Consider the following 25,816-nt stretch of genomic DNA (forward strand, 5'->3'; position numbering starts at 1 on the left):
CAGAGAAAAAATAGATGATGTATATAATATGAATCATTTAGAATAAAATTGATTTTTATCAATGACTTAAGCTTTTGAGGCCCTCCAGGGATAATTGAAATATTACGATCTTGTTACTAGAAAACCATTTTTATCGCCCTTTTAGGTATGCACACGGATGTGGATCCGTGGTAGACGGTAATGTATATATTGATACAACTGCATACAATGCATTAAGTATATAACTTAATGTATATATTATTACGTAATTGTATGTAATCCCGTCGAGTTATAATCAAGTGTGATTGCCATGATTGCGCAGACGTACGATGTAGATGTATGTAAAACCACGGATTTATATTACAATATAAATCCGTGGTAAAACTGATAATTTTATTTAAAACGAATGTAATATGTATGTAAAGCATAGTTACGAAATATTTCCTAGCAGTTTTTTTTTTATTAGAATTTATTAGAATATTATTTCTATAATAAAATATTTGCCGCCTACCAAAATGATATATACTTGTTACGGATCTATTTATTTGTTACGTTATGTGGCCAGTGTTCATTTTGCCGTGCACTGTTTGTTTAATTAGACGCGGGAAAAATTATACTTAGTGTCCGCGCATGCGTTGATTGTCGTTTGTTTCCGTGGCGCCTGTTATCGTCTGCTATAATTGTATTGTAGCGGATGGTTCTGTAACGTACGCTTATTAGCAAAAACTCACGGATACGTCCGAGACAATTCAACTATGTTCGTATAACGTGCAATTTTGTGAACTGTTTTTTGTATGTCCAATCGTTGTACGTTGAATGAAAGGGATTTAAGAGGTTTTACATTAGTTATTAACATTTCTTTTCTTCCAAATTTCTCCGAATATTTTTCTCTGGATCACCTCGTCTTATTATCCCCCGCCGGGGGATACATTATAGACGTTGAAATATGATATTTTTTTTTCAAAACGGCTTATATTAAGTTTTTTTGATATATATGATCAGTACATGTGCTGGCATTGACAAATATGCATTTTATTTGGATTTTAAAGGCGTTTTGAGCTCCAAACCCCAAGTGTCTGTGGGATGGCCATGTTAACATGGCTCTTGTTCTCTTACGAGTATAGATATTCTAAATTCTACTTAATATATTAATTCTATTTGTTTATTCAATAGATTTTTTTGGAGGAAATATATTATTATTAAGTTATTTCATTCTTGATTGAGAGTAAGTTTGGTAAGATTCTTTTCATTTCATTCATTTACTCGGAATAATTCTTATTTACATTGCTCAGTTGTTGTATTGTTGTATTTTATGTATTTTTTTTTAATTCAACTTGTATTCTAATTATGTATTTATGTAAAATTATGCTTTTTCTATATTTCCAATAAATTTGAGAAACCTACAATGTAGGCCAGAAGTTGTAGTCATTATCTACCCTGTGTCAGTGTGACATACCCTTACACCTGTATTTTGTTATAATTAAGCTTCAACAATTTCCCACTTAGTAATAATACCCCTATCTTAAACTTAACAAGCTAACACATACAAAACATTCCACATGAATCAAACTAAGTTGATTTGGGCCAGTGGTTAAGCATTGCATGAAGCCTTTCAAATTAGGCATAACAAAAAATATATATAATCCGCAGCCTGCAATCAGCAGATTTAAAGAAAGTTAGTTTACTCTTTCAGTTAATGTTAAAATCAAGTTTGAAGTCATGTATGTAAAAGACAAAAAATCCAATATGGCCGCCAAATCACGAATACTTTTTTCATCTTTCTGTACATGCCTCCAGATGAGTCAAACTATTTCAATAAAAACAAACTTGAGAAAAATGTACTAAAATGTAAGGAAAAGTAAAAAGTTTCAAGATTCAAGTAATATTTTATATATTATGTGCGATTAATGACTGATTTTTCAGTATTTACAACTATATTTCTACTGCGTTTATACTAACGCAGTAAGGCTATTTATGCATATTTTGACCACTTTTTGGTAATTTAAGTGGTTTGTAAGGGCCATTAATAATGTGTAAATTGCTTCCTATTGGTTACTTCACAATATTACACATTCAAATACATTTTCAAATTTTTCATGAAAATTGGCATGAATCTGGAGGCATGCTGCGTGCTGGATTTGTTCTAATTTCAGGTAAAAAAATATATATCTTCAAAATCTATTCATGGTTTTCATTCTTTACTGTCAATGTTTTATTCATAGTTCATAAAATATTGATACACTGGATTGTTTTGTAAAATAAATAGTATTATTTCGCTGCTCAATTGTACTAGAAATGCCTTTACTTTCTCTCGGTACGTGCACGTCGTTGAGAAGGCACAGGGTATCGGCTCAGCGGGTGGTAATATAAATTCTAAAACTATTATGTTTGACCCGGTGTCAGTTCTATAACATAATATTTTGCTTTAGTTCAGATTAAGAAAAAATGTGTCTGATCATATTATAAAAACATAACATAATAGGAAAAAATATTTGTCAGTCACAGGTTATTGTGAGATTCATTGTCGGGCCTCTTTAGCGGGATAAATTATCCACGACGAAAATGACTTACTCACCGTACCATAAAACGTCCACGAGGTTTTCAAGATGGCGGCTGAAAAGGGGGAAAGAGAATCCCGTAGACAAAAAAGATCAGAATCTTCGGTAGAAAATCACATAGACTATGATGATGAGGATGAACCAGACTTCAGTGATCCAGAAGACTTTGTTGATGATATTTCCGACGAAGGTCTATCTTTAAAGTACATTTTGCCGCCCCAATATGGCTGAATGATTTGCCGGCTTCGCTGGGCATGCTGCAAGTGCAAATCAATTTAGTTGATATTCTGAAATTTTCAAAGCTTTATATCCTTCTTTTCTTAAATAAGCTTGGCCCTTGAAATTTAAATGGTTGAACAAATGTTTAACGAGTGGTAGTTATTATAATTGGTATTACTCGTTTTCTTTATCATTTTTGAGTGTAGGTGGGGAGTAGTCCTACTATGATGTTGCTTTGGGATTTTTGTGTCGCCTCTACGGCCTAGTGGCGACATATAGGGATCACTTCTCCGTCGTCTGTCTGTCCGTCCGTCCGTCACAAAACTTGTCCACACTACTCCTCATAAACTACTGGTGCAATTTCATCCAAACTTTACAGGAATGATCAGTGCTAAGTCTAGTTGTGCATATTGTCAGCATTTTCCGGTTCAATGATTTTTGTAAGAGTTATGGCCCTTTAATAATTTTTATTTTTAAAGTTTGTCCGGACTACTTCTCTTATACCACTAATGCAATTTCAATGAAACTTTAAAGGATTGATCTGTAGCTCAAGTCCTTGCGCATATTGCACGGGTTTTCCGGTTGAATGATTTTTGGCCGAGTTATGGCCCTTTGATAAAAAGGTGTTTTTTTTCTGTGTGTTGCCAGATACACAAAAGCTTGTCCGGACTACTCCTCAGAAACAACTGGTGCAATTTTATCCAAACTTTACAGGAATGATCAGTACCAAGTCTAGTTGTGCACTGTCTGTCCGTCTGTCACAAAACTTGTCCCAACATGAAATTGGCATCATGAGGCGACACATGTGATTACTGATCGCTCTTGTTACTTCTTGGAAAAGCATTGTTATATTGAAAATGCTCGTAACTTGTAGCCTGTTCCACTAAAGAAATTTACAGAACAATATAACACAACCATATTCCATCAAATTAATTATACAGCTGATAAAAGTATGCAAAATCAGGTAGGTTAATTGACTGCAAGCATTTAATAGAGGACTTTATTAAAAAAATGAAACAAACTATTGATGATTGAGCATGAAATTGAAAGAATATTTGGTAAACTTTTGATTGAAGCTTGAAAGGCAAGTTATTAAACGTTTTTAAAATTGTTATATTGCTAAATGTGTTTATGAGCAATATCTATAAGACATCTGGCTTGACCATCATAAACTGTAACAAGCACATAGCGTCTGATATAATAGACTGGGTTGGGTGTGTTTTTTATCCCACAGTGAATATAAAACCATAGCTAGGATGTGTTTGGGGGGAGGGGGTTTATATGCTATATTATGTATTGTCCCTATTGTTTAGTTCTGATGTAATCCAGGGGTCGTTTGTTCGATCCTTGGTAGAGGAAAAACTTCTCTGTTTCAATTGTTTGCAGACATTGAGTCTTACGGTCTTTGTCTTCTGAAGTTGGCAGTTACTTTTATCCAGGAAAACTGTTTCTGTCATCGAATTTAGCACTGGCCCGGTGGCCCATTGCCAGTGAAAATTAGTTCGGGCCAGTGAAAATTTTAAGAAAATTAAGTTAAATATATAGTAAAATAAATTCAAAACTGGAATTTGGGATAGTAAATTCAAAATCTTAAATTCCTTGCTGATTAGGAGGTATCAGCTGGACTGACTGTCAAGATATGACCATAATTGTTATAAAATCCACTAGGGATTAAACGATGATCGAGTATAATCGAAAATTGATTGTTAATAGAACCGATCAGCGATGATCGATTGCAAAGTTTAATAATCGATTATCGGTAATTTATTTTCTTGCTGTTACTTATGTGACTCACTGTATTATAAAAACACTAAATTAAAGCCAGTTTTGGTTGAAACAATAATTTTCATTCAATTGAATATGAAAGTATACTGGTGACCATGGAGTTAATAGTTGACAGTGAGGCATGCCAGTTTAAAGGTATACTTTGCTCAAATTTGACATTAGAAAACATTTAAAATTGCTACACAGTCTTTTGTAAATTTATATAAAGTAAATATGTTTTGACCTCACTGTCACACAAAGAATACTACACAGTCTTTTGTAAATATAAAGTAAATATGTTTTGACCTCACTGTCACACAAAGAAGATATGTTATAAAATTATTCTACACACTAAAGGTGGTTGCAATATCAATATTTAGTGTCATTAAAAAAATGGCAGTTTTGTAAAGAAAGGACCAACTTAACTTGTTCCCATACATAGTTTATTCATTGCTTTTTTGAAAAGTGACACATAATAATTTCATAGATTTTAATGAATTTATTTGATAAAAATATTTTATTCAAGGATGAGCATAGTATATCTTTAAACTTATTTATTTCAGTTGATAAAGTGGTGGTTACATGCATGGAAATGGAATTCTTATAAATATTAAAGCATGATATGAACATTGTACATATTTACTTTGTTATTGTTAATGTTTCGATTATATAATCGATGATTGATCGAAAAGGGTTGTTCGATTATTTTCGATGATCGATTATGATTTTTGTCCGATTAAGAAACCCTAAAATCCACACAAAAAAGATAAACATTAATTTTTAAAGTACTGTAGGAATATTTTCGAAACAATTTTGTGGGAAAATGTATGAAATTTGGATATTTGTTTTCCTAAAACCACCTTGTGTTGTCAGCAGTGGCTAACACATTACCAAGTAGGAAATGAAAATATTCGTGTCTGCATCATTACTTTTTTTTCCTTATAAATTATTTGAGAGATTTACAAAATTGACTGGTCAATATATAAAATAAAATTGGTTATCTCATTGCAGGGAAGTATATCCCCTGCTATACTCCCATATAGTTTTAATCATTATGCTTTACTTTGACTGTCAAGAATTATTGTTATACCTATTTTAATTTACAGAGCTTCTTGGAGATTTATTGAAGAATAAGCCAAAGGATACAGACAGTATTGACAATGTGATAATTGTTGATAATATTCCAGTAGTTGGACAAGAACGTCTGCCAAAATTACAGAATGTTGTTAAAAAAATTTATGAAAAGTTTGGTAAAATTGTCAATGACTTCTATCCTATGGGACCAGATGAGAAAACTAAAGGGTAAGATCATACTTTAATACGATTTGATGTTAATTAATGTAAGTTGTCCCACACTACTAAAAAATGTAGGGAATTTGAAAAAATGTGGGGGACATTCATTTACCGAACATTGTCTGCTCAACAACGGAAAATAATAAAAAAAATTATAACAATAAAACATTGACAAATATTAATAAAGTGATAGATCAAGCCGTCAATACACACTCGAAATGACCTGGCTGGCTGCTTTTAGTGATTAAGTACGAATTTTAGTCATTTCTGCGAGTGAAAACAAACATGGCAGAAGCATTCAAGATAGAAGATTAACTGAATTAAGTTGAAAAGAATGTCTGATGCGCGACTGCGTGCATTGATGCGCGACTGGGTGCATTGACTAAATTAAAATACGGGATCTTCAAAAAAATATGTGCCAATCGCGTGGCCTTGATGCAATAATGATAATAAATATCAAGCTTCAAAATGAGTTCCACTTAGTATTTTGAAACATTGATTAGAAAATATACCTTGCCTTAGCAATTAAACATTGAAAATGTATTTCTATTATTATGAAGTAAAATGAATAATAAAAAGAAATTCCTAATTTTCATATATCAACAGAAGTTGTCATACATGTATTTTCATCTTTTAGGTATCTGTTCATTGAATACTCTAATCCACAAAGTGCAGTGGATGCTGTAAAGAGTACAAATGGTTACAAGTTGGACAAGGCTCATACTTTTGCTGTCAACCTTTTCTCTGATTATGACAAGTAATTTTTTTTCCTTTATCATCTTCATTGTAATGCATCATAATTGTGTGGTAATACAAGAAGGCACAAGAAGATTTAATTTTACCAAATATAACATTTAAAAAAAAAATTAAAGGAAATTACCTTCATTTCACCCTGAATAATTTCATGATTAACGAAGTTGTAAGCATGTTATCAATTAAAATGTGTGTCAAATTTTCTAAATTCCGAAAATATCATAATTTGTAACTTTTATCATATTTAGGATAGGAGCATTTATATTTAAATGAAAGCATCTCTTTTTAAATACATTTTAGATAATTGGGACATAACCTTAATAAATTCTGGGTGCTTGATATTTTTCTAAACAAATTTTAAGGGAAATATATCGTTTTTTCAAGGCTTTTTTTGCACAGGTTGGGGAAGAAGCCCTCCCCTTAAATTTGGGGAAAAATTACACAGTATATTTACAAAAGGGGAAGAAAAAACTTGATGTAAATTCAATTTTTTGGGAAAACTGCATGATTTTAAAGAATTTTTCTTTTGGGAAGCAGCCCAATAACGGCCCCTGCTATAGAAGAAAAAAAGCCCTGAGTTTAAAAATAAAACATTGTGTTTATCACAGAAACTATTGAAAACATAATGATCTGAGAGTAAACAAAAGCTTATGACATGCATTTTAGGTTTGAACATGTACCCGATGACTGGGAGCCTCCACAAGCCAAACCATATAAAGATCTGGTGAGTCGACTATTAATTCATTGCTTTAAAACAAACATATTTAATATGTGTTTGTTTGTTCATATAATGGTAAGTACATTATAGTAATCCTTTATTTCAAGCATTTAATTTTATAAGGTGAGGTTTTCTTTCAATATTAAAGCATTGGGGACATATAAATTTAATTCATAGTGAATAAACCTTGTATTCTTGTAACATTATTTTTCAGGGAAATCTTCGATATTGGCTACAAGATCCAGATTGTTTTGATAATTACAGTGTTATATACGAGGGTGGAGAAAAGACCGCCATCTTTCAGAATACAGTGCATCTTAGTTCTGTAAGAGAACCAACTAAAGTGGAGGAGAGGGCGGTAAGATAAATACTATCCTTTTGTAAACTTTATCAATTTAAAGCAACATACATGTTATGCAGGCTTCGCGAAACTGCTGAAAAATTTGCCTGACATTCGGTCAGACAAACTTTCAATTCTTGTCTGACCGAAAGAACTTTTGTCTGACCGAATTTTTTCCCCCAAATATATGTATATGGTAATACCTTGGTGTTTTTTTTAAAGACATAACAACTTTTAAAGATTTGCAACACAATTTTATTCCCTTAAATAAAACATTAGTTTATCCAGATTGATGGACTCACAGGCGCTAGTCACATATATTCAAATATTTTACATAACCAGTCTATATATGTATATAAAGATATATAGTATATAGCCCATATAAAACTTTAAAAAGTTTGTTTCAAGCACCTGTGGATGGACTCTGTTTGGAAATCAAAACATTCATGATCAAAGCGGCCATTTTTCCATTTACCCACAAATTTTCTCGGCGGGCGCCTGGACTCGTATTCCTTTTGTTTCGCTTTTTTTTCTTCATTGGATAGTTTACGATTTTTGCCGGGCGTAGCGCCAGCGTAATAATGTAGTAACACCGACATTTTGGTTATTGACAGTCGTATGTATCGGACACTTATAATGAAACGGCGAATCAAAACTCGTTTTACATTTTTTTATTCAAGGGAGAAAACTCGGTCTTGGATATATCCCGGTATTCGTACCGGACATAAGGTCCGGAAGTCCGAAAAAAAATATCGGACCGGCCTGATTTTTGCCGGACATGTCCGACGGTCCGGCAACTTTCGCGAAGCCTGTGTTATGTGTGATCTTAACCACACGCATTTAAAAAGGTTTTCAAAAAGTTTATAGAAAAGAAATTAGACATCTGCTAATTTAAATAAAAAGGTGGTTTTCCAAAGATAAATGTCGAGTAAGATCTTAATGAAAGTTTGAATATAGAAATCAATTCCAGTTTCAATTTAAAAATGTAATCATTTTATTTATTATTTATTAATTTATTTTATAACGTTTCGACTCAAAAGTCGTCTTCAGGTATACTTTGTTTAACATCTTAAAATGTTTAACATCTTAAAAATTTGTAAAAGAAATTCTTGGATTTCAGACTTTTATTGCACAATAGATTGAAATGTGCTCATGATTTGTTTTTAGCGTTGGACAGAAACTTATGTACGATGGTCACCACAAGGTACATATTTGGCTACTCTTCATCAGAAAGGTATAGCTCTGTGGGGAGGGCCCAAGTTTGATCAGATTATGAGATTTAGTCATCCTGGTGTACAGCTTATAGATTTCTCACCATGTGAAAGGTATGCTACATTAAATCAGTGCTGTCAATGTTCCATTTCTTTTCTAAGATGACATGTTATGCTCGATTGACTGCTTAAAAGAGAAACTGTTTGTATTTGATTGTGTTTTACGATTTACTTTTATAAGACAGTAACACACTTGTCATCTTATGTTTGTTTGAAGAAGAAAATGAGAAGAACCTGAAACATGCTTTAAAATTGTGAAATAAAATATTGAATATAATGTGAAAATCCTAAATATGTTCTATTTGTATTTTTCTTTTCAGGTTTTTGATAACTTTTAGTCCTGTACAAGTAAAGTCAGATGAACCTCAGAGTATAGTTATATTTGATATAAGGACGGGACAGCGAAAACGAGGCTTCAATTGTGAAACTCATGCTCAGGCTACTTGGCCTATATTTAAGTAAGTAGATTAACATTTTAGTTTATATACTAATTATTTTTGAAAAACTGTACAAATTATTTGATGACTGTTCTGCGGGAGGGTGGGGGCAGTGACTTTGCAGTTGATTGAAGTGAGGTATTTTAGTTCAATAATTGATTTGAAAAGACAACGATTATTATTTAAGTTTGATTTCTAAAAGGTTGAATTTATGAAAATGTAATAGATCTATCAGATGTTGAGTTAAATGAACATTAAGATAATTCTGAATTGTTTGTTATTTCAGATGGAGTAATGATGGAAAATTCTTTGCCAGATTAGCACCAGATACCCTTAGTGTATATGAAACAGCTGTGAGTAATGAAAATAATTCTTCTATTTTTCACCTAAACAAATTTATTGGGGGGGGGGGGGTAGTGAATTTAATTAAATCCACATTTGTGGAGAGAAATAGATTTATTACTTGTTATGCAAGAGCAATTATTTGTGTTATCTGAGAACTTTGCTCTAAAAGTATTTTCTCCTAGGTCTGTCTGTAAATAACTTACTTTAGGCATGTTTTGATTGTTTAGTATAATATATATTATATTATAAGCTAAGTTTGTTTGTCAGTATTCAATCAGTGATTTTTCTCTCTTAATTGGGATGAGGCCTAAGCCTCTTGATTTTGGGAAAAATTATCACTAAAATTGCTGATTTGGGAAATGAAAAAGCTGGTTTAAGTTCAGATTTTTGGAAAAAACTGCATGATTTTAAAGAAAATTTCGATTGGGAAGAGGCCTTTATTCGGAGTCTGTTATATAAGTAGGAAAATCACTGTCAATATATTGAGAATATTTGTATATTTGCAGACATTTAGATTGTTGGACAATAAAAGCTTGAAAATTGATGGAATACGGTAAGATATTGTCTGCTATTGCAGTTTTATTTTATTTTTTGTTCAGTACTTAAGTATTTTAAATTGAAAAGCTTGATGATATGATGTTAACTACCAGACTAAAGGGTTAACAAAACTGTGTAATGATGTCAATAAATGGCTAGAGTTTCTGAAAGTTGAGTCCAAAAATCTCAGCTGTATGAGACAAAACCTGTTCATTTGTCTGAACACCTAAGTGAATGTGAATTTCAAATGATACATATACTTTATAAAATGATTTTAGTATTACACCTTAGTCGACAGACTTGCAATTAAAAAAAAATGAGGTTCTTTATTGAGGTACCTTTTTTGGAAATATAAGAAATGTAAGAATTGAAACACATCTGAAAATAAACATTTGTCTTACTTATTTAAGATATGTATTGAATTTCATTAAAAAATGTGCACTGTTAATTATATTTGGGTAACAGTATTATGATGTAATTAACTGGCTAGAGTTTCTGAAAGTCAGATAGCTAAAATCATGACTACATGAGACAAAACCTGTTCTTAAATCTGAATACTATATCCTTATAATTCTTGTTAAATATTTTTTCATAACAGGCAATAATATTTTGTTTTGTCTTTTTGTAGAGATTTTTCATGGAGTCCGTCGGATAATTATTTAGCTTACTGGGTACCTGAGCAAAATAACATCCCAGCTCGTGTAACTATAATCTCCATGCCTGCACGTACAGAGATGTGTGTACGTAATTTGTTTAATGTTGCGGACTGCCGTATGCATTGGCAGAAGAATGGAGACTTCCTTTGTGTCAAAGTAGACAGGTACTCCAAGGCAAAGAAGGCAGAAGATACAGGACAGTGGAAATACAGTGTATGTCTTTTATATAACAGAAATGAATTGCTAACTAATTGTTTAATAGCTGACAGAATTAAGCATACAGAGATTTGACTGATTTGGAGCCCTTAATGAAGTGTCACAATTTTGTAATTGTGTGTGTGTATATGTGTGTATGCTTATTAGGGTGTCAAACTTCATTTAAGATATACATCTAAATATGTGTCTTGATATTTTTGTTAAGTAATTGAAGAAAAAGACCATTTTACAGATTAGATTGGCAGATGTTTTCCTGTAAACCTGCACCATTTTCTTTTTCATAGTCTGAAAAATTTATGTCTTTGCATTTATTTGATTTTGTTCAATTTGCCAATAGATATTGACATGTCTGCATCTTTCATTGAGTAAAAACAGCTGTGATGCTGTTGTCAGTAAGATTTCTCTATTCTTCTGCAGAGAATCTGTTTAATTATTCAACTTTTTGTTGATGATGCATATTAAAGTCATTGTATATTGTTTACAGTTAATATTAATGTGTGACCAAAAACGGCTCTTTTTATTGGTCAATCTAACTGATGAAGCTTGTGTATCATTATTATTGGTATGAATTTTGTAACTTTAATATTTTCAGGGTATTTACTTCAATTTTGAGTTGTTCAGAATTCGTGAGAAACAGATCCCTGTTGACAAAGTGGAATGTAAAGGTATTACACAATAGTAGTTATTATAACATTTTTAAATAATTCAAATATTAAAGATACATGGGTGCAAGTTTTCCGGCATGTGCCGGAAGTTCCGGTTTTTCACGTGCCGGAGGGATCATTTTTGCAAATCACGTAAATCCGTTGAGATATTTGGAGGGGTATGGTGGGGGTCTACTCTTTCAAACTGAGAAGTACCACCGATTAGAAGTTCATAATCGAGAACGCTTTATAACATACGGACGCTCACGGTTGTTCTCGAAGCGTTAATAGTAAACTTTCGCGGAAACTGCCGATAGTTTCCGAAGATACACGAGATGTTTACGAAAACATGTATTATTAATCCCGGCATGCAATTTTATCCGTGAATTTATTACAACGATTTAGATTGGCGCGCTAATTATAACTATCCAATGAAAAGGCGGCTTCCTTATCGATTCGGCTATTGAGTAATATGTAAACCGAAAGTGATTGTACAATTTGTTAGTAAACAGAAAGTGATTGTGAAAATGAAGTTTCTACACGAAGGATTTAATACAAAAGATATCGAGAAGACCACAAAAAATAAATGGAGATGGGAATGGTTGTCTGAATGTGATCGAAACGGGGATAACTACGGAAAATGGCTGAAAAAGCCAGACGTTCCCGGCGTAGCTTTCTGCACTGTATGTAGAAAAACCATCAAGTATGGATCCAGCGGGAAAAAAAGAATTAAAACGCACGCAGACGATCCAAACCATATGAAAAACAAACTTACTGTGAAACATAACCAGGTTTGTTTTAATTATCTTTTTTGAAAACAATTTATTGTTTTTATGGAATCGGGGTCAGCTCAGCCTTAATTAAAACGTAAACTCGGTAACAGTCAACTCAATTTTCAATTTATTTATATATTGGTTTGTTTTATCACTCTTTACTGTAGGAACTACAAAATTAAATAGTTGAAACAATATATGAATGCACATTTCTTTTTGTGTTGAAATGTTTTTGTTTATACAATTAAGAAAAAGAGAGAGAAAAGAAGAAAATAATTATGTGAGCAATATTTAAGTGAAAATAGTATTTTTAAAGCTATCAAAGCAGATGCCTATCACATGACAGTGGCATGTTTATTGTTTATTCCAATCTGCCCCCAATAAACAGCGCACTGCTGATAAACAAGATCATAAATCAGATAACATGGGATTAAAACAACAACAAAAATATGCAAATTAAAACAATTTTATTAGCTTTCAAATTGTTTTTATTCCATCTGGATCAGATAATTAGTTATTTATTAGTGAGAAAAAGTATCCAACTGGTACCAGATTCTTGTGTATTTCCAGGCTAATTTATAATTAGTAGACTTATCAGTGATAACCTGGGGTTGCTAATAATACATATATTACATATTCTTGGATGTTTGAAAATTGTTTTAGAGCATAACTATATACATGTATAAAATTTCACTTAAGTATGATAGCAACCTTAATTTTAAAATACAGGATGTTTAATTTTATGATTTAATTTTGTAACAGGTCCTTCCTGGTTCCTCCAAAGCAAAACCTGGGATTGAATCCATGCAAGACAGAGTTGCCAATCAATGAGCCATTACTGCTGCTTTTATAAGTGAGCATTGTTTGCCATTTAGTATTGCAGATGACTTGGTTAAATTTGCGCAAAGACTTGCAGAAGACAAACCTGCTCTGGACAAGACCACTCTCTCTCGATTCAGTGTGACATACATAAACACTCATGGTGTTGCTAGAACTTTTAAGGATGAGGTTCGAGAAAAGGTAAGAGGTAAAATGGTGTCATTAAACCTTGATGAAGCCACAAACAACAACAATGACAAAATTGTGAACATACTAATTTAATATTATGATGAGGAAGAGGAGAAAGTGGTTTTAAGACATTTGGGTTCTCGTATACAAAACAGGGCATCTGCTAAAGACATCATTGGTTCCATTGAGAGTGTACTGGATGAATATGATATAAATTGGTCACAAGTTGTGAGCATGTTGATGGACAATTGCAGCACCATGAGAGGAGTTAGAGGAGGTGTTGAAACTCTAGCCAGAGAAAAAAATCCCAATTTGTTGGATGTTAGTGGTGACAGTGTTCACATGGTAAATAATGTGGCTAAAACTTTGCTAAGTACGGTAAATGACAGCACTCAACCAATGTGTTCCGATATATACTATGATATTGAGGAATCACCAAAGGTTAAGCAGATATTCCATGAGCTTCAAACTCTAATGAACATTCAATGTCCAAAACATCTTATCCGGCCTATTTCGAGTAGGTTTCTACAGATGCAAGACGTTTGTGCCAGAACTGTGGAACTGATGGATCCTTTGACAGTATACTATTACAGTTTCTTGTCTGATGAAGAGAAAGTGAAATACAGGTAAATAAACTGGTATACATTAATGATTATATTTGTACCAATATTAAATAATTGTGTAATGATTAAAAACACTATAATTACAGTAAATTAAGTAAAACGGGATATAAATTTTTGTAGATTTTTTTTTTTGGAATAGTGTAGAAATGTCATTTTATTGTTATGTTTCTTTTTATTCATACACAGTTGAACGGTTCTGTTTGGTAAGAAAAACAGCTTTGCTTTGTGTACCATATTAGCTCTGTTTGAATAACTGATCATTTAACAGACTTTTTACATACTAAGTATGACAGGCTGATTTTGTAATAATTTTTTATATGTTTTCTCATTTTACAAATTTCAATGCGATTTTAGTGACATTTATGTGAGAAATCAGGGAAATTACCCTAAAAATTAGATAAATTAAAATAGACTTTAGGATAGTCAATATTCATTTATTATATCAAATGAATATATGTACACTAACTAGATGTTAATGGATCAGTTTTTCAACTTTGGTGTTTGGATATATATTAATTATTATATTAGTTGTCATTGTGATCCTGTATTCACATAATTGTAGCCCTTTTTAGTTGTTATAGATAGCTTTATATCTTGTGCTTATTTATATTGTATATGTGCCTCTCTGTTGTGTATAAAGTATATATGTTTTTGAAATTAATAACCAAATCAATTTTTTTAGCGAGTGTCAAAAATAAATATACTTAATAGATATTACTATAGTTAAAATAATATTCAAGTGATGAACATATAACAGATTTAAATGAACTGATTGGATTTTATTGATGGAAATTGTAAACCACTTGGTAAAGCTTTACAAATTTATTAAGTTAAAAAATGATATTTGCATATCATTTAGTTTCTCATGTATTTTGTAGGTAATGACTAGAACTTTACAGCACTTATTTATTATTCCAGATCTCTTGTCAGTCATATCTTTCAAGAACACAAGGTATCTAATGAAGCACAATCTGCTATAACTTTAATGCAGATGTCCCAAGAGAAACAGCAGAAGTCAACAACAAGTTCTGAAAGGAAAGACAGAATAATCGACAGTTTGTTTCTCAATAGATTGCAAACTGTTGTTACTTTAAATGTGTTCCGTGGCCTGTTAGGTATGTTTCAAGGCTATGTGAAATCTTTTCAGGCAGAGAAACCATTGATTCATACCCTTCATAGCAGAATGGTAGAAATTATTGAAGATTTGTTAGGTATGTTTATCAAGCCTGAATATATTCCTGATAAAGTTGGACAGTTACTTAAACTAAATGTCACTGACTTAAGTATTCAGAAGGCTGACAAAAACTTGGGTGTAGGTAAATATGCCTACACTGAACTGAGCAAAGCAAGACTTGACAAAGCATGTCATCACTGGGTGAGCAAGCTATATGAAAACCTTAGAACTGGTTATGTCATGGCAGCAAAAAAGATTTTACAGATGCCTATTGCCAACAAAACAATCAGAATATTATCTGTTCTTGACCCACATTTTGTTGGCCATAGTCAGACAGAGAATTCTTTTAAGATAATTGCTAAGAAATTGCCCCAAGTGTTTACAGCTGATGAACTAGGTCAGCTGTCAGTCGATGTAGCAAGATATAATGTAGATCAGCAAGTAAAGCAGTTTGCTTCAGACTACAAAGAGGAAGATCCTATTGACACAGGTTTCTGGAAAAGGGTGTTTTCATTACAGAGCTTTAACCAAGTCAAATACCCGGCATTGAAAAAACTTGTTACTTCTGTTTTGACTATTTTCAGTGGCCCGTTGATTGAATCAACGTTCAACATAATGGATGACATTGTTGAGAAAGATCGAACAAAAATGACAGTAATAAATTATGAAGCTGTGGCAATTGTAAAAACTGCCTTAAGAAAGAAAAATGTCAAAAGTACAAACATGAAAGTGTCTGCAAATATGAAGAAGGCCTGCATTTCTGCCTATCAAACATACAAGGAATATGTAAAACAAATAAAAGAGGAAAAGCAGAGGAAACATGAAGAAAATCTAAAAGCATCTGTACAGTTGCTGAAGCAAGAAAAGGCTAAAAGAGTTTCAAAGCTTTTGAGGCTTAAAAACAAAATGTTGCTTAAAAAACAAAAAGAGGCTCCAAAAAGAAAGCTTTCCCATTCTAATCTGGAAGGTGGAAGTAAACAGAAAAAGGCTAAAGTCTATGTAGATTAAGTAACAATAAAAACAACACAAAGTGACTTAAGTCAAAAAGTGTAAAAAAAACATTGATGTTTGTAAATAGTTTACTATTTAGTGCTATTATGTGTGTATAAGATAAACAATGTATGCTCTCCCTTAATGGTTTTGATTATTTAGTTGCCATTGTAGACTTAAAATTGAATGTGTTGTTTTATTCATATTCATTATCAAATGTCACTATGTTTGATTTTGTGTGCATTGCTTTCTTTGTAGAAAGTTAATGTCTTCAGGTTTGAAATGACTTTGATGGTTAAGCTAATATTTTTATTGGTAGATAATAGGCCTACATGTAGTCACTCAGCCTATTTTTTTTGTATATTCTTCATCCTTTACTAAGTTGTTTTTTATTTATTTAATTTCCTTTTTTTTTCAAGATAGGAAATAAAGTTGTACTTTATAATTTTTCTTTGTGTCATGTCAGCTATAAGAATAAACTTATATAGATCTACTTCTGATATTCAGGGAATTGCATTTTAGGCCTTCAAATGTGCTATTATGCAGGAGCTTCCGGGGGCCTCCGGCCCCCTGGACCCCTGGCCGGGCGTTGCCCTGGACCCACCGGGGGCCCTTGCGGCCCCCTGGCCCCCCACAAAAAGTTCAGGTTTTTCCAAATTTTTAACTTGCACCCATGAAGATAAAGTATGGAGAAAACGAGAGGTATTCCTTCTTGTCTATGCGGTTCATTTAATAAAGTATGGAGAAAACGAGAGGTATTCCTTCTTGTCTATGCGGTTCAACAGTTGTCTGTTTGTTTCTTTTACCTTTGTGTCTGTAACCAAGTTATTTATTAATTGTTAATTACTTGTATTTGTTGCTTAGTAAATAATTTGATGATCACAAAAGTAATTATCCATTGTTAATATAACAATCTGATTGAATTCTTGTTTTATTTAAAATGTGAAAAGTTTATTTTGGAAATTTAGATTAATAGCAAATTGCAAATATTCCTTTATCAGTTTCTTTTTTGATCAATAAAGAAATTACTTATCTCTAAGTGTAAAATGTCAATCTCTGTAGACTAAGGGTGTAACCATACGCTCACCTCACGATACAACACGTATCATGGTACAGGGTCCATGATACAATACGTATCACGATATGGCTTGACTAATGAAAATTGTCTGTAATCCATTTAAACTTTATATTTTCACACAGATGTATTATGCAAAATTAATTTAATGTAACAACTTTGTTTTCTTTTGACATTTTGATAGTTAAACTTCAAGTAAAAGGTTAAAAGATTTAAATTCATATTTTATGAAGCTTTGAGAAGTAAAATACCTACAATAAAAATATCATTCAATATAGAAGCACAGGTGATGGAAAATACCTACAATAAAAATATCATTCAATATAGAAGCACAGGTGATGGAAACATCACATTTGTATTGTCATATGTAAGGTGATAACTATTTTGGATAAATTACTCAAGTTTAATAGAAAAATTTAAAAAGTTCAACATTTAGATGTACTGGATGAGACAATTTGCGGACTATGTGTAATAATGAGCATAAGCTGAACACAAAAAGTTATTTTACTTTACTCACTTATAACACATTCATAACGGTTATAACGTGTTTACTAACAGTAACATATATCCGTTGACAATATGAATATGGAACTGTATGGAAAATATCCAACAAAATAGCGTAGCCATAACTCTACACAACTAGCTGTCTATTGCAGTGTTTTGTCAATATTTTGGATTCAACAATGTGGGGTTTATTTGCAAATGTGTCAAGATATCGTATTATCATTTATTCACAAATTTCAACTTGCCAAAGGTGTTTCCAAAAAGGCAGTTTCAGCCGATGGTCAGTTCTTACAAAAATAACAATGTCAGAAAAATAAATTCAGTACATTGAAATAGCAGTCAAAGAAGACATTTTCCCCAATTATTTTTACACCTTAAATTCAAAATGCTTCTATATTTTGACTAAAAAGACACTGACCCTGATTTAAATTCATCTTCTATAATTTTTACTGAAATAATTACTCCCCTTGAAATTGGTTTAAAATGCGTACTGTCCCGTACCGTACAGGTGATTTGTCGTACCATTAACTGTACCGAGTGAAAACGGTACAGTATACCGCGAGTACGGTATACTGTTACACCTTTACTGTAGACTTAATGAATTCATCACCTTTACTGTAGACTTAATGAATTCATTTAAAATCATAGAAAAGATTATGTAAACAAATTATATATAGGGATAATAAAATGTATACTTAAATATTTTTACAGCAGAAAATGTTTTGGCATTTGCATGGGAGCCGACAGGTAACAAGTTTGCCTTCATTCATGGAGAGAGTCCAAGGATTAATGTGTCCTTCTATATTGTCAGACCACAGGGGAAAGTTGACAGTCTAAGTAAGTTTCTTCCTGTTATTACTGCTACATACAGATATGAGTCTTTACTGTATTACCTTATTATGATTGGCTGAAAATTTATTCATATAAAACAAGTTCTGTTATTATGTTTTGCTGTATTATGTTGTTACTTATTGATAGAGTCAAGAATTAATGAGGAGTATGTTGCTTTAATGACTTTATCATCATAAATCAGTTAAGATTTTTCTATTTGTTTATGGCACATTGATGTTGTTTTTCAGAAACATTTGAACGCCGTACAGCCAATCATTTGTTCTGGAGTCCCACTGGTCAATTCATTGTCCTAGCTGGTCTTCGAAAGTAAGTTAATATATTTTGATGTTGTGTTATCTATTCCCTGTAATATATATATAATTCTGTGTACATTTATCTTTCTTTTATGTATTGATTTTCTTTTTGAATTCAAAGCTCATGCAATATAAACAAGTGCATATGCCAGTATAGACTAATTGTAGGTGACTTAATTAAAGTTCTTTTAATTTAACAAATTAAATGATACCTAGATTCCCCAAGTAATAATTCCTGATGTCAGCTTCGGTCCTTAGTGAATAGTATATAAAAATTGTCAGCCAAACATGGATGGTGCAATTGATTATTAAAAGGAGCACAGTATTTAAAAGAATCACTGTACCCTCTCTTGTAAGCCAATACAATTCAATAATTATGTACCCTGTCTTGAGAGTACAAGCACATGCAATTTCTGATCACTGTACCTGTCTTGGGAGCCTATATATTTTAACTTGCATCTTTCTTGCGAGTACAGGAAGTAGAATGGTTTATATTAGTTTATATACTGTGAAGAAAGGACTGTATATTGTTGTATATTTGCAGTATGAATGGTGTGCTAGAGTTTATTGATACAGCTGACATGACAGTGATGGCACAGACTGAGCACTTTATGGCTACAGATGTAGAATGGGATCCTACAGGAAGATATGTTATTACTGGGGTCAGCTGGTGGGGACATAAGGTCAGTTTTGTGATACAGATATGCCAGTCAAAACTTGTCTTAAATTATCTTTAACTTGATTTGAAGTATGATTTGAAGTAGAATATCTTTGTGAAAAAGATATTTTAAAAAGTTTATATTTACTGCCGACCGACAAAAAAATAATTTGTTTTAAAGATCAGCAAGCATTTTGAATCAGTTTGATATATGTATTGGTATAAAGTTGCATTGTGTTATGATGCTTTAACAAACTAGAGTCTCCGAAAGAATATGAAAGTTCTGCATGGGGATACACTGTTTCTGAGCACATGCACCAAAGATCATGCCAAATGTTTTTGTTAAGAGTCATCACACCAAGGTGTCTTAATGTTTTGAAATTCATGGGGATGAATTGATCAAAACTATATAGTTTTTAGCTCGACTTTTCTATGAAAAGGGGAGCTATCCTACTCGCCCCGGCGTCGGCGTTGGCGTCACACCTTGGTTAAGTTTTTCGTACCACCCCACTTTATTTCAGAAGTATTACAAGTATGGCTTTGAAACTTACCATACTTGTTCACCATCATAACCTCCATCTACAGACAAGAGTACATAACTCTGTCAAGGTTTTTGACAGAATTATGGCCCTTTTTTGACTTAGAAAGTGTATTGAGCTTGGTTAAGTTTTTTGTACCACCTCACTTTATTTCAAAACCATTGGAGGTATTGCTTTGAAACTGACCATACTTGTTTACCATCACGACCTTCATCAACAGACAAGAGGACATAACTCTGTCAAGGTTTTTGACAGAATTATGCCCCTTTTTGACTTAGAAAATACATTGAATATGGGTAAAAATCCACTTATTGCCTTAACCCTTTGAGATATTGCTTTGAAACTTTAATGCTATTTCACATCATTACCCCATCTGTACGCAAGAGAAGGTAACTCTGTCAAGGATTTGTTTTAAAAATTAAGGCCTTTTATCGACTTAGAATTAAATTTATTTAAGGCTCAACTCAGTTTTTTTTTCTTTCTTACCAGCCCTCTTTTGACTTAAACATTTCAAACTTTGCTGCAGTGTTCAAGGGTATCACACAATTCAGTAAAATAATTCTTCACTAAATATCTTAATGCTCATGGCCATTGTTCACTTTAAAAATACAGAGATTCTTGTATTGCCTTTTACTGCAAAAACTTTTTTTATTGGCAAGCAATAAAAAAGTCGAGCGCGCTGTCTTACGGACAGCTCTTGTTGATTTTGTGCTGTCAGATGAAATTTGTGAAATGATGTTTAAACAAACTAGAGTCTCCTACAGAACATGAAAGTTCTACATGGGGATAAACTGTTTCTGAGAACACAATATTATGCTTAAGACTCTACTGAGGTTTTTTGAGATAATAGGACTAGAAATATTTTTACAAGATATGTGTACCATTTGATGTATGTCTGGACCAATAACTAGTGTATAAATTTTCAGAGCAATCCATCACTCTGTTTTTCCATGATCATCATATTAATTTTGCAAAATTTACCTTAAAATAAAAAAAACACTTCACTCACATTGGGCTAAAAATCCCACACACAAAATCAAATATCGATTTTCAATTCAATTGTTAGCATATTTTTTTATTATCCTTTGCAAATTTTTTCATGTTATGTGTTCTCTTGGTCTATGTAGGAATTTTCAGCTTTATGTTTTAAGGCTCTTTCACCACAGGAGAATTCCTTTAAAATCATAAATCATTTAAAAATGTTCAGTAATGCTTTGTGTGATGATGTAAATCTTAGGCTAGAGTTTCTGACAGTTAAACTGGCAATGTTTAATTACATGAGACAAACTGTTCATTCCTATACTGAACACTGGCATTATACTGCAGCATCATAGGTCTTTTTAGAAATTCAAAAATAGAGTTGAATTTTACCCTCAGTTTTGAAAAATATGAGTGATTTTGTGTAATGATGTTTAAACAAACTAGAGTCTCTGACAGAACATGAAAGTTCTAAATGGGGATACACTGTTTCTGAGAACACAATATTATGCTTAAAGGGTACTCTACTGAGGATTTTTGACATACTAGGACTAGAAATTTTTTTTTCAAGATTTGTCTACCATTTGATGTAGGTCTGGTCTGATAAGTTGTCATTCACTCTGTTTTTTCCATAATCGATCATATTCATTGTTCAAAATAACCTTGAAATAAAGAACACTTCACTCAAATCAGGATGGAAAATCAATTTTCAATTTATTGTTAGCTTACGTCTTTATTATCCTGTGCAGATTTTTCCATGTTATGTGTTCACTTGGTCTATGTAGGAATGTTCAGCTTTATGTTTTCAGTGGAGTTTTTTTAAAATCATGAATCATTTAAAAATGTTCAGTAATGCTTTGTGTGATGATGTAATTCTTAGGCTAGAGTTTCTGACAGTTAAACAGGCAATGTTTAACTACATGAGACAAACTGTTCATTCCTATACTGAACACTGGCATTATACTGCAACATCATTGATACATTTTCAGTGTCTAGTGTAGAAATTCAAAATTGAGTTGAATTTTACCCCACCCACGTTTGAAAAATAAGGGGGATTTTCAAAAACGAGGGGTGCCAATAAAAAGTGCAGTAATTGCATAACATCAAACAAATGTTGTTTATTTAAGCTAGGACTGGTCTTTTTCCAAGAATTTTGAAAGGTAGCCAGATTGGTACTTTGGTGAAAAAAGATCCAAAATCGCTGTCAGTGGCCTCATTTTCAAGTGTGTTTTGGAGCTACATATAAAAGCTATTGGACTGTGCATTCCCCATCAGTGTTGTGCTTACGGAAGAAATATATTATTTTTTATATGAAATAATTTGTCAGCACTTTGATTTACGATTTGATACACCAAAACGTTCAACAGATGATATTCTTTGAACGAAAATATTTACTAATTGCGATAAGTGTTGGCCCCCTAAATTTTTTTAACAAAAATATTTAAAAGAAAATACTGCTAATTCCTTATGTTTAATTTTGGAGAACTAAATACTAGGGTGGAAAAAAAGTATTGTATTAGCACATGAACATATCAAAAGTTGTCACATTAATTCTTGTTTTATCAGCCTGATTTTGTGTAATGATGTTCAAACAAACTAGAGTCTCTGACAGAACAGAAAAGTTCTTAATGGGGATACAATGTTTCTGAAAACACAAAAGAAGTTAATAGAAATCTTGTAGAAGAAAAATATAATATTTCTAATTCATTCCTTTTGCTTGTTACCATTTGAAGCTTAACAAAATTACAGTGTGGTGATGTAAATCTTAGGCTAGAGTTTCTGACAGTTTAATAGGCAATATTTTATTGGATGAGACAAACTGTTCATTACTATTCTGAACACTGGCATCATATTTTAATCTTGCTGATTTATTAAATTTTAGCTACAAAAAAGATGTTATAAAACTCGGAGATAATTATGAAAGAAAAGATAAATTTTGAAATGTTTAACAAGATTTTAAAAACAAAAATAAGATTGTAATTTATGGAAGTGACTAAGTCAGCTAAATCTATATGGAGTATTGTAAAAGATGTGTGTTTATATGTTGAACAAATGAGGATAAGCAGTTGTGTTTCTGAGCGCGTACACACACGCATATATAGCTTAATAATATATAAAATTTCAGTAAATGTTCAGTAATGTCTTGTGTGATGATGTAATTCTTAGGCTAGAGTTTCTGACAGTTAAACTGGCAATGTTTAACTACATGAGACAAACTGTTCATTCCTATACTGAACACTGGCATTATACTGCAGCAGCATTGATACATTTTCAGTGTTTAGTGTAGAAATTTAAAAAATAAGAGTTGAATTTTACCCCTCATTCTGAAAAATAAGGGGGATTTTCAAAAACGAAGGGTGCCAATATAAAGTGCAGTAATTGCATAACATTAAACAAATGTTGTTTATTTAAGCAAGGACTTATCTTTTCCCCAAGAATTTTGAAAGGTAGCCTGATTAGTGTTTTGGTGAAAAGAAATATATTACTATTTTATATGAAATAGATAATTTGTCAGCACTTTGTAAACAATTTCATACACCTAAACATTAAACCGATATTATTCTTTGAACAAAATATAAGAATATATTGTTTTTGAGCACATGAAAATATCATAGAAGTTGTCTAATTAATTCTTGTTCTAATAGACCTGATTTTGTGTAATGATGTTCAAACAAACTAGAGTCTCCGATAGAACAGAAAAGTTCTAAATGGGGATAAATTGTTTCTGAGAACACAAAAAAGTAAATAAAGATACTAAAGAAAAATATAAAATATTTCTTATACATTCCTTTTGCTTGTAAAGTTGAAGTTTTAACAGTATTACAGTGTGGTGATTTAAATCTTAGGCTAGAGTTTCTGACAGTTTAATAGGCAATGTTTTACTGGATGAGACAAACTGTTCATTACTATTCTGAACACTGACATATATTAGCCTCGTTTGTTTATCTTACAGATTTCAAATTGAAGGATTTTGCTTTTGCAATATTTCTGAAAACTTTCTTAAACAAAATGAAACCAAACAATGAACCTAATATCTGAGTTATGATCTCTCAAATGACATTGTATGTGCATCATTAGAATATAAGCATCTTGATAGCTAATGTGAGAAAACCACAGAAAATATCATAGAAGTTATTTTATTAATTCTTGTTTTATCAGCCTGATTTTGTGTAATGATGTTTAAACAAACTAGAGTCTCTGACAGAACTTAAAAAGTTCTAAATGGGGATAAACTGTTTCTGAGAACACACAAAAAGTAAATGAAAATAATAAAAAAGATAAATATAAAATTAAAATATTTCAAATTCACGACTTGCTTGTTACCAGTTTTAGCTCAACAATATTACAGTGTGATGATGTAAATCTTAGGCTAGAGTTTCTGACAGTTTAATAGGCAATGTTTTACTGGATGAGACAAACTGTTCATTACTATTCTGAACACTGGCATCATATTTTAACCTTGTTTATTTATCTGACATGCAGAGCTCCAGATAATTTTTTTGGCCAAGGGGTTTTTACCTCTCAAAATTTAGAGTGAGGGGTAAAATGCAAATTCTGAAAAACTTAAGGGGTAAAATCTGTCAAAAAAGCATTTTGCAATTTTTATAAACAAATTTAACTTATTGTTTTGTTTGTTTGTTTATTTTCTTTTTTTAGAAAAACCTTTACAAATTAAATACTGATTTAATGTGAAACAATACAAAACATGCCATGTAAAGTCAGACTTCCAGAGTTTACTGGAACTCAAGTTCAGGATACACAGCAAAATTATCAGGGCTTCCATTTTCAAAATTTGGAAGTCAGACTTCAAAATCTCTGATATTGGAAGTCACATTATATAGGTAAAGAAGGGAAAGTATTGATTTTCAGAAGTCAAAGGCCAAAATGAAGGAGTAAATGACTCCCAAACTTCCGCTAGTGGAAGCCCTGAAATTATTTTATTTTCTTGGAGTCAATATTTTTCTTTCTTTATTTCTGTTGGCGTGTACCTTATCATGTACTCCAGTTTGAACAATTATAGTTGAAATTAGAATTAAAGAAACATAAACAAGATTTTTTATATCTTTCCTTAAAAAAAAGTATTGGTCTGAGAGAAAATTGTCCGTAACAGTAGACTGGGTACGAAAATATTGAGTACAAAACTGCAGGTGAAAAACATGTTATTTTGTTCCAACAACAAAAGTAAAAGATATTAAAATATATTTTTGTTTATATTGAAGCATAAGCATGTCAATAGATGACTAAACAAACTTAATACTGTGTTAACTATTACGATGATTATCTGGCACAAAGTTCATCAATAATTTCACAGGTTGATCTACGGGAGTTACCTCCCTTCTGTATTTCCTGCTACTTTCGTTTTTAACATGCGTTGTTGACAACAGAATTTTTAGTTTTCAATGCAATAAAATGGAAATATATTGCATTTTTATGCTCAAAACATTTTCTTTCTACATATCAAATGTTTACACTTCTATTCTTTCACGCATAAATTTTGACATACGAGCGTATTTTCATTTTGTTGTGCGTAACTGTGACGCACGAATTTTGAAAGTGATGCGTATTTTAGATTTTCTATGCGTATTTTACGCTTATACGCACGCTATCTGGAGCTCTGC

The 25,816-nt window shown here is 31.9% G+C and overlaps 2 protein-coding genes across 2 annotated transcripts in view; both read left to right on the plus strand.

The window, feature by feature from the left end:
• The first annotated feature begins 2,544 nt into the window (after window positions 1-2,544).
• Window positions 2,545-25,816, plus strand: part of LOC132720189 (eukaryotic translation initiation factor 3 subunit B-like) — a 30,611-nt gene continuing 7,339 nt past the window's right edge. Inside the window, exons 1-14 of the mRNA XM_060704230.1 lie at window positions 2,545-2,727; window positions 5,627-5,822; window positions 6,451-6,570; window positions 7,233-7,290; window positions 7,499-7,642; window positions 8,792-8,949; window positions 9,216-9,353; window positions 9,619-9,685; window positions 10,184-10,230; window positions 10,843-11,083; window positions 11,679-11,751; window positions 18,589-18,714; window positions 18,957-19,035; window positions 19,567-19,705. Of these exons, the coding sequence (XP_060560213.1) occupies window positions 2,586-2,727; window positions 5,627-5,822; window positions 6,451-6,570; window positions 7,233-7,290; window positions 7,499-7,642; window positions 8,792-8,949; window positions 9,216-9,353; window positions 9,619-9,685; window positions 10,184-10,230; window positions 10,843-11,083; window positions 11,679-11,751; window positions 18,589-18,714; window positions 18,957-19,035; window positions 19,567-19,705 (1,728 nt within the window). The 5' untranslated portion in view covers window positions 2,545-2,585. The remainder of the gene's footprint in view (window positions 2,728-5,626; window positions 5,823-6,450; window positions 6,571-7,232; window positions 7,291-7,498; window positions 7,643-8,791; window positions 8,950-9,215; window positions 9,354-9,618; window positions 9,686-10,183; window positions 10,231-10,842; window positions 11,084-11,678; window positions 11,752-18,588; window positions 18,715-18,956; window positions 19,036-19,566; window positions 19,706-25,816) is intronic.
• On the plus strand, window positions 11,801-16,969 carry LOC132720200 (uncharacterized). The gene is made up of 4 exons (XM_060704261.1): window positions 11,801-12,521; window positions 13,266-14,137; window positions 14,321-14,337; window positions 15,053-16,969. The coding sequence occupies exon 4, from the start codon at window positions 15,120-15,122 to the stop codon at window positions 16,314-16,316; it is 1,197 nt and encodes a 398-aa protein (XP_060560244.1). The 5' UTR covers window positions 11,801-12,521; window positions 13,266-14,137; window positions 14,321-14,337; window positions 15,053-15,119; the 3' UTR covers window positions 16,317-16,969.

Source organism: Ruditapes philippinarum, unplaced genomic scaffold, assembly GCF_026571515.1.
Source record: "Ruditapes philippinarum isolate M1 unplaced genomic scaffold, ASM2657151v2 ctg812_1_1_1_1, whole genome shotgun sequence".
NCBI lineage: Eukaryota > Metazoa > Mollusca > Bivalvia > Venerida > Veneridae > Ruditapes > Ruditapes philippinarum.

Coding starts and splice junctions, on each gene's coding strand:
- LOC132720200 (XM_060704261.1), top strand. CDS start 15,120: ATGCAGATGTCCCAAGAGAAACAGCAGAAGTCAACAACAAGTTCTGAA.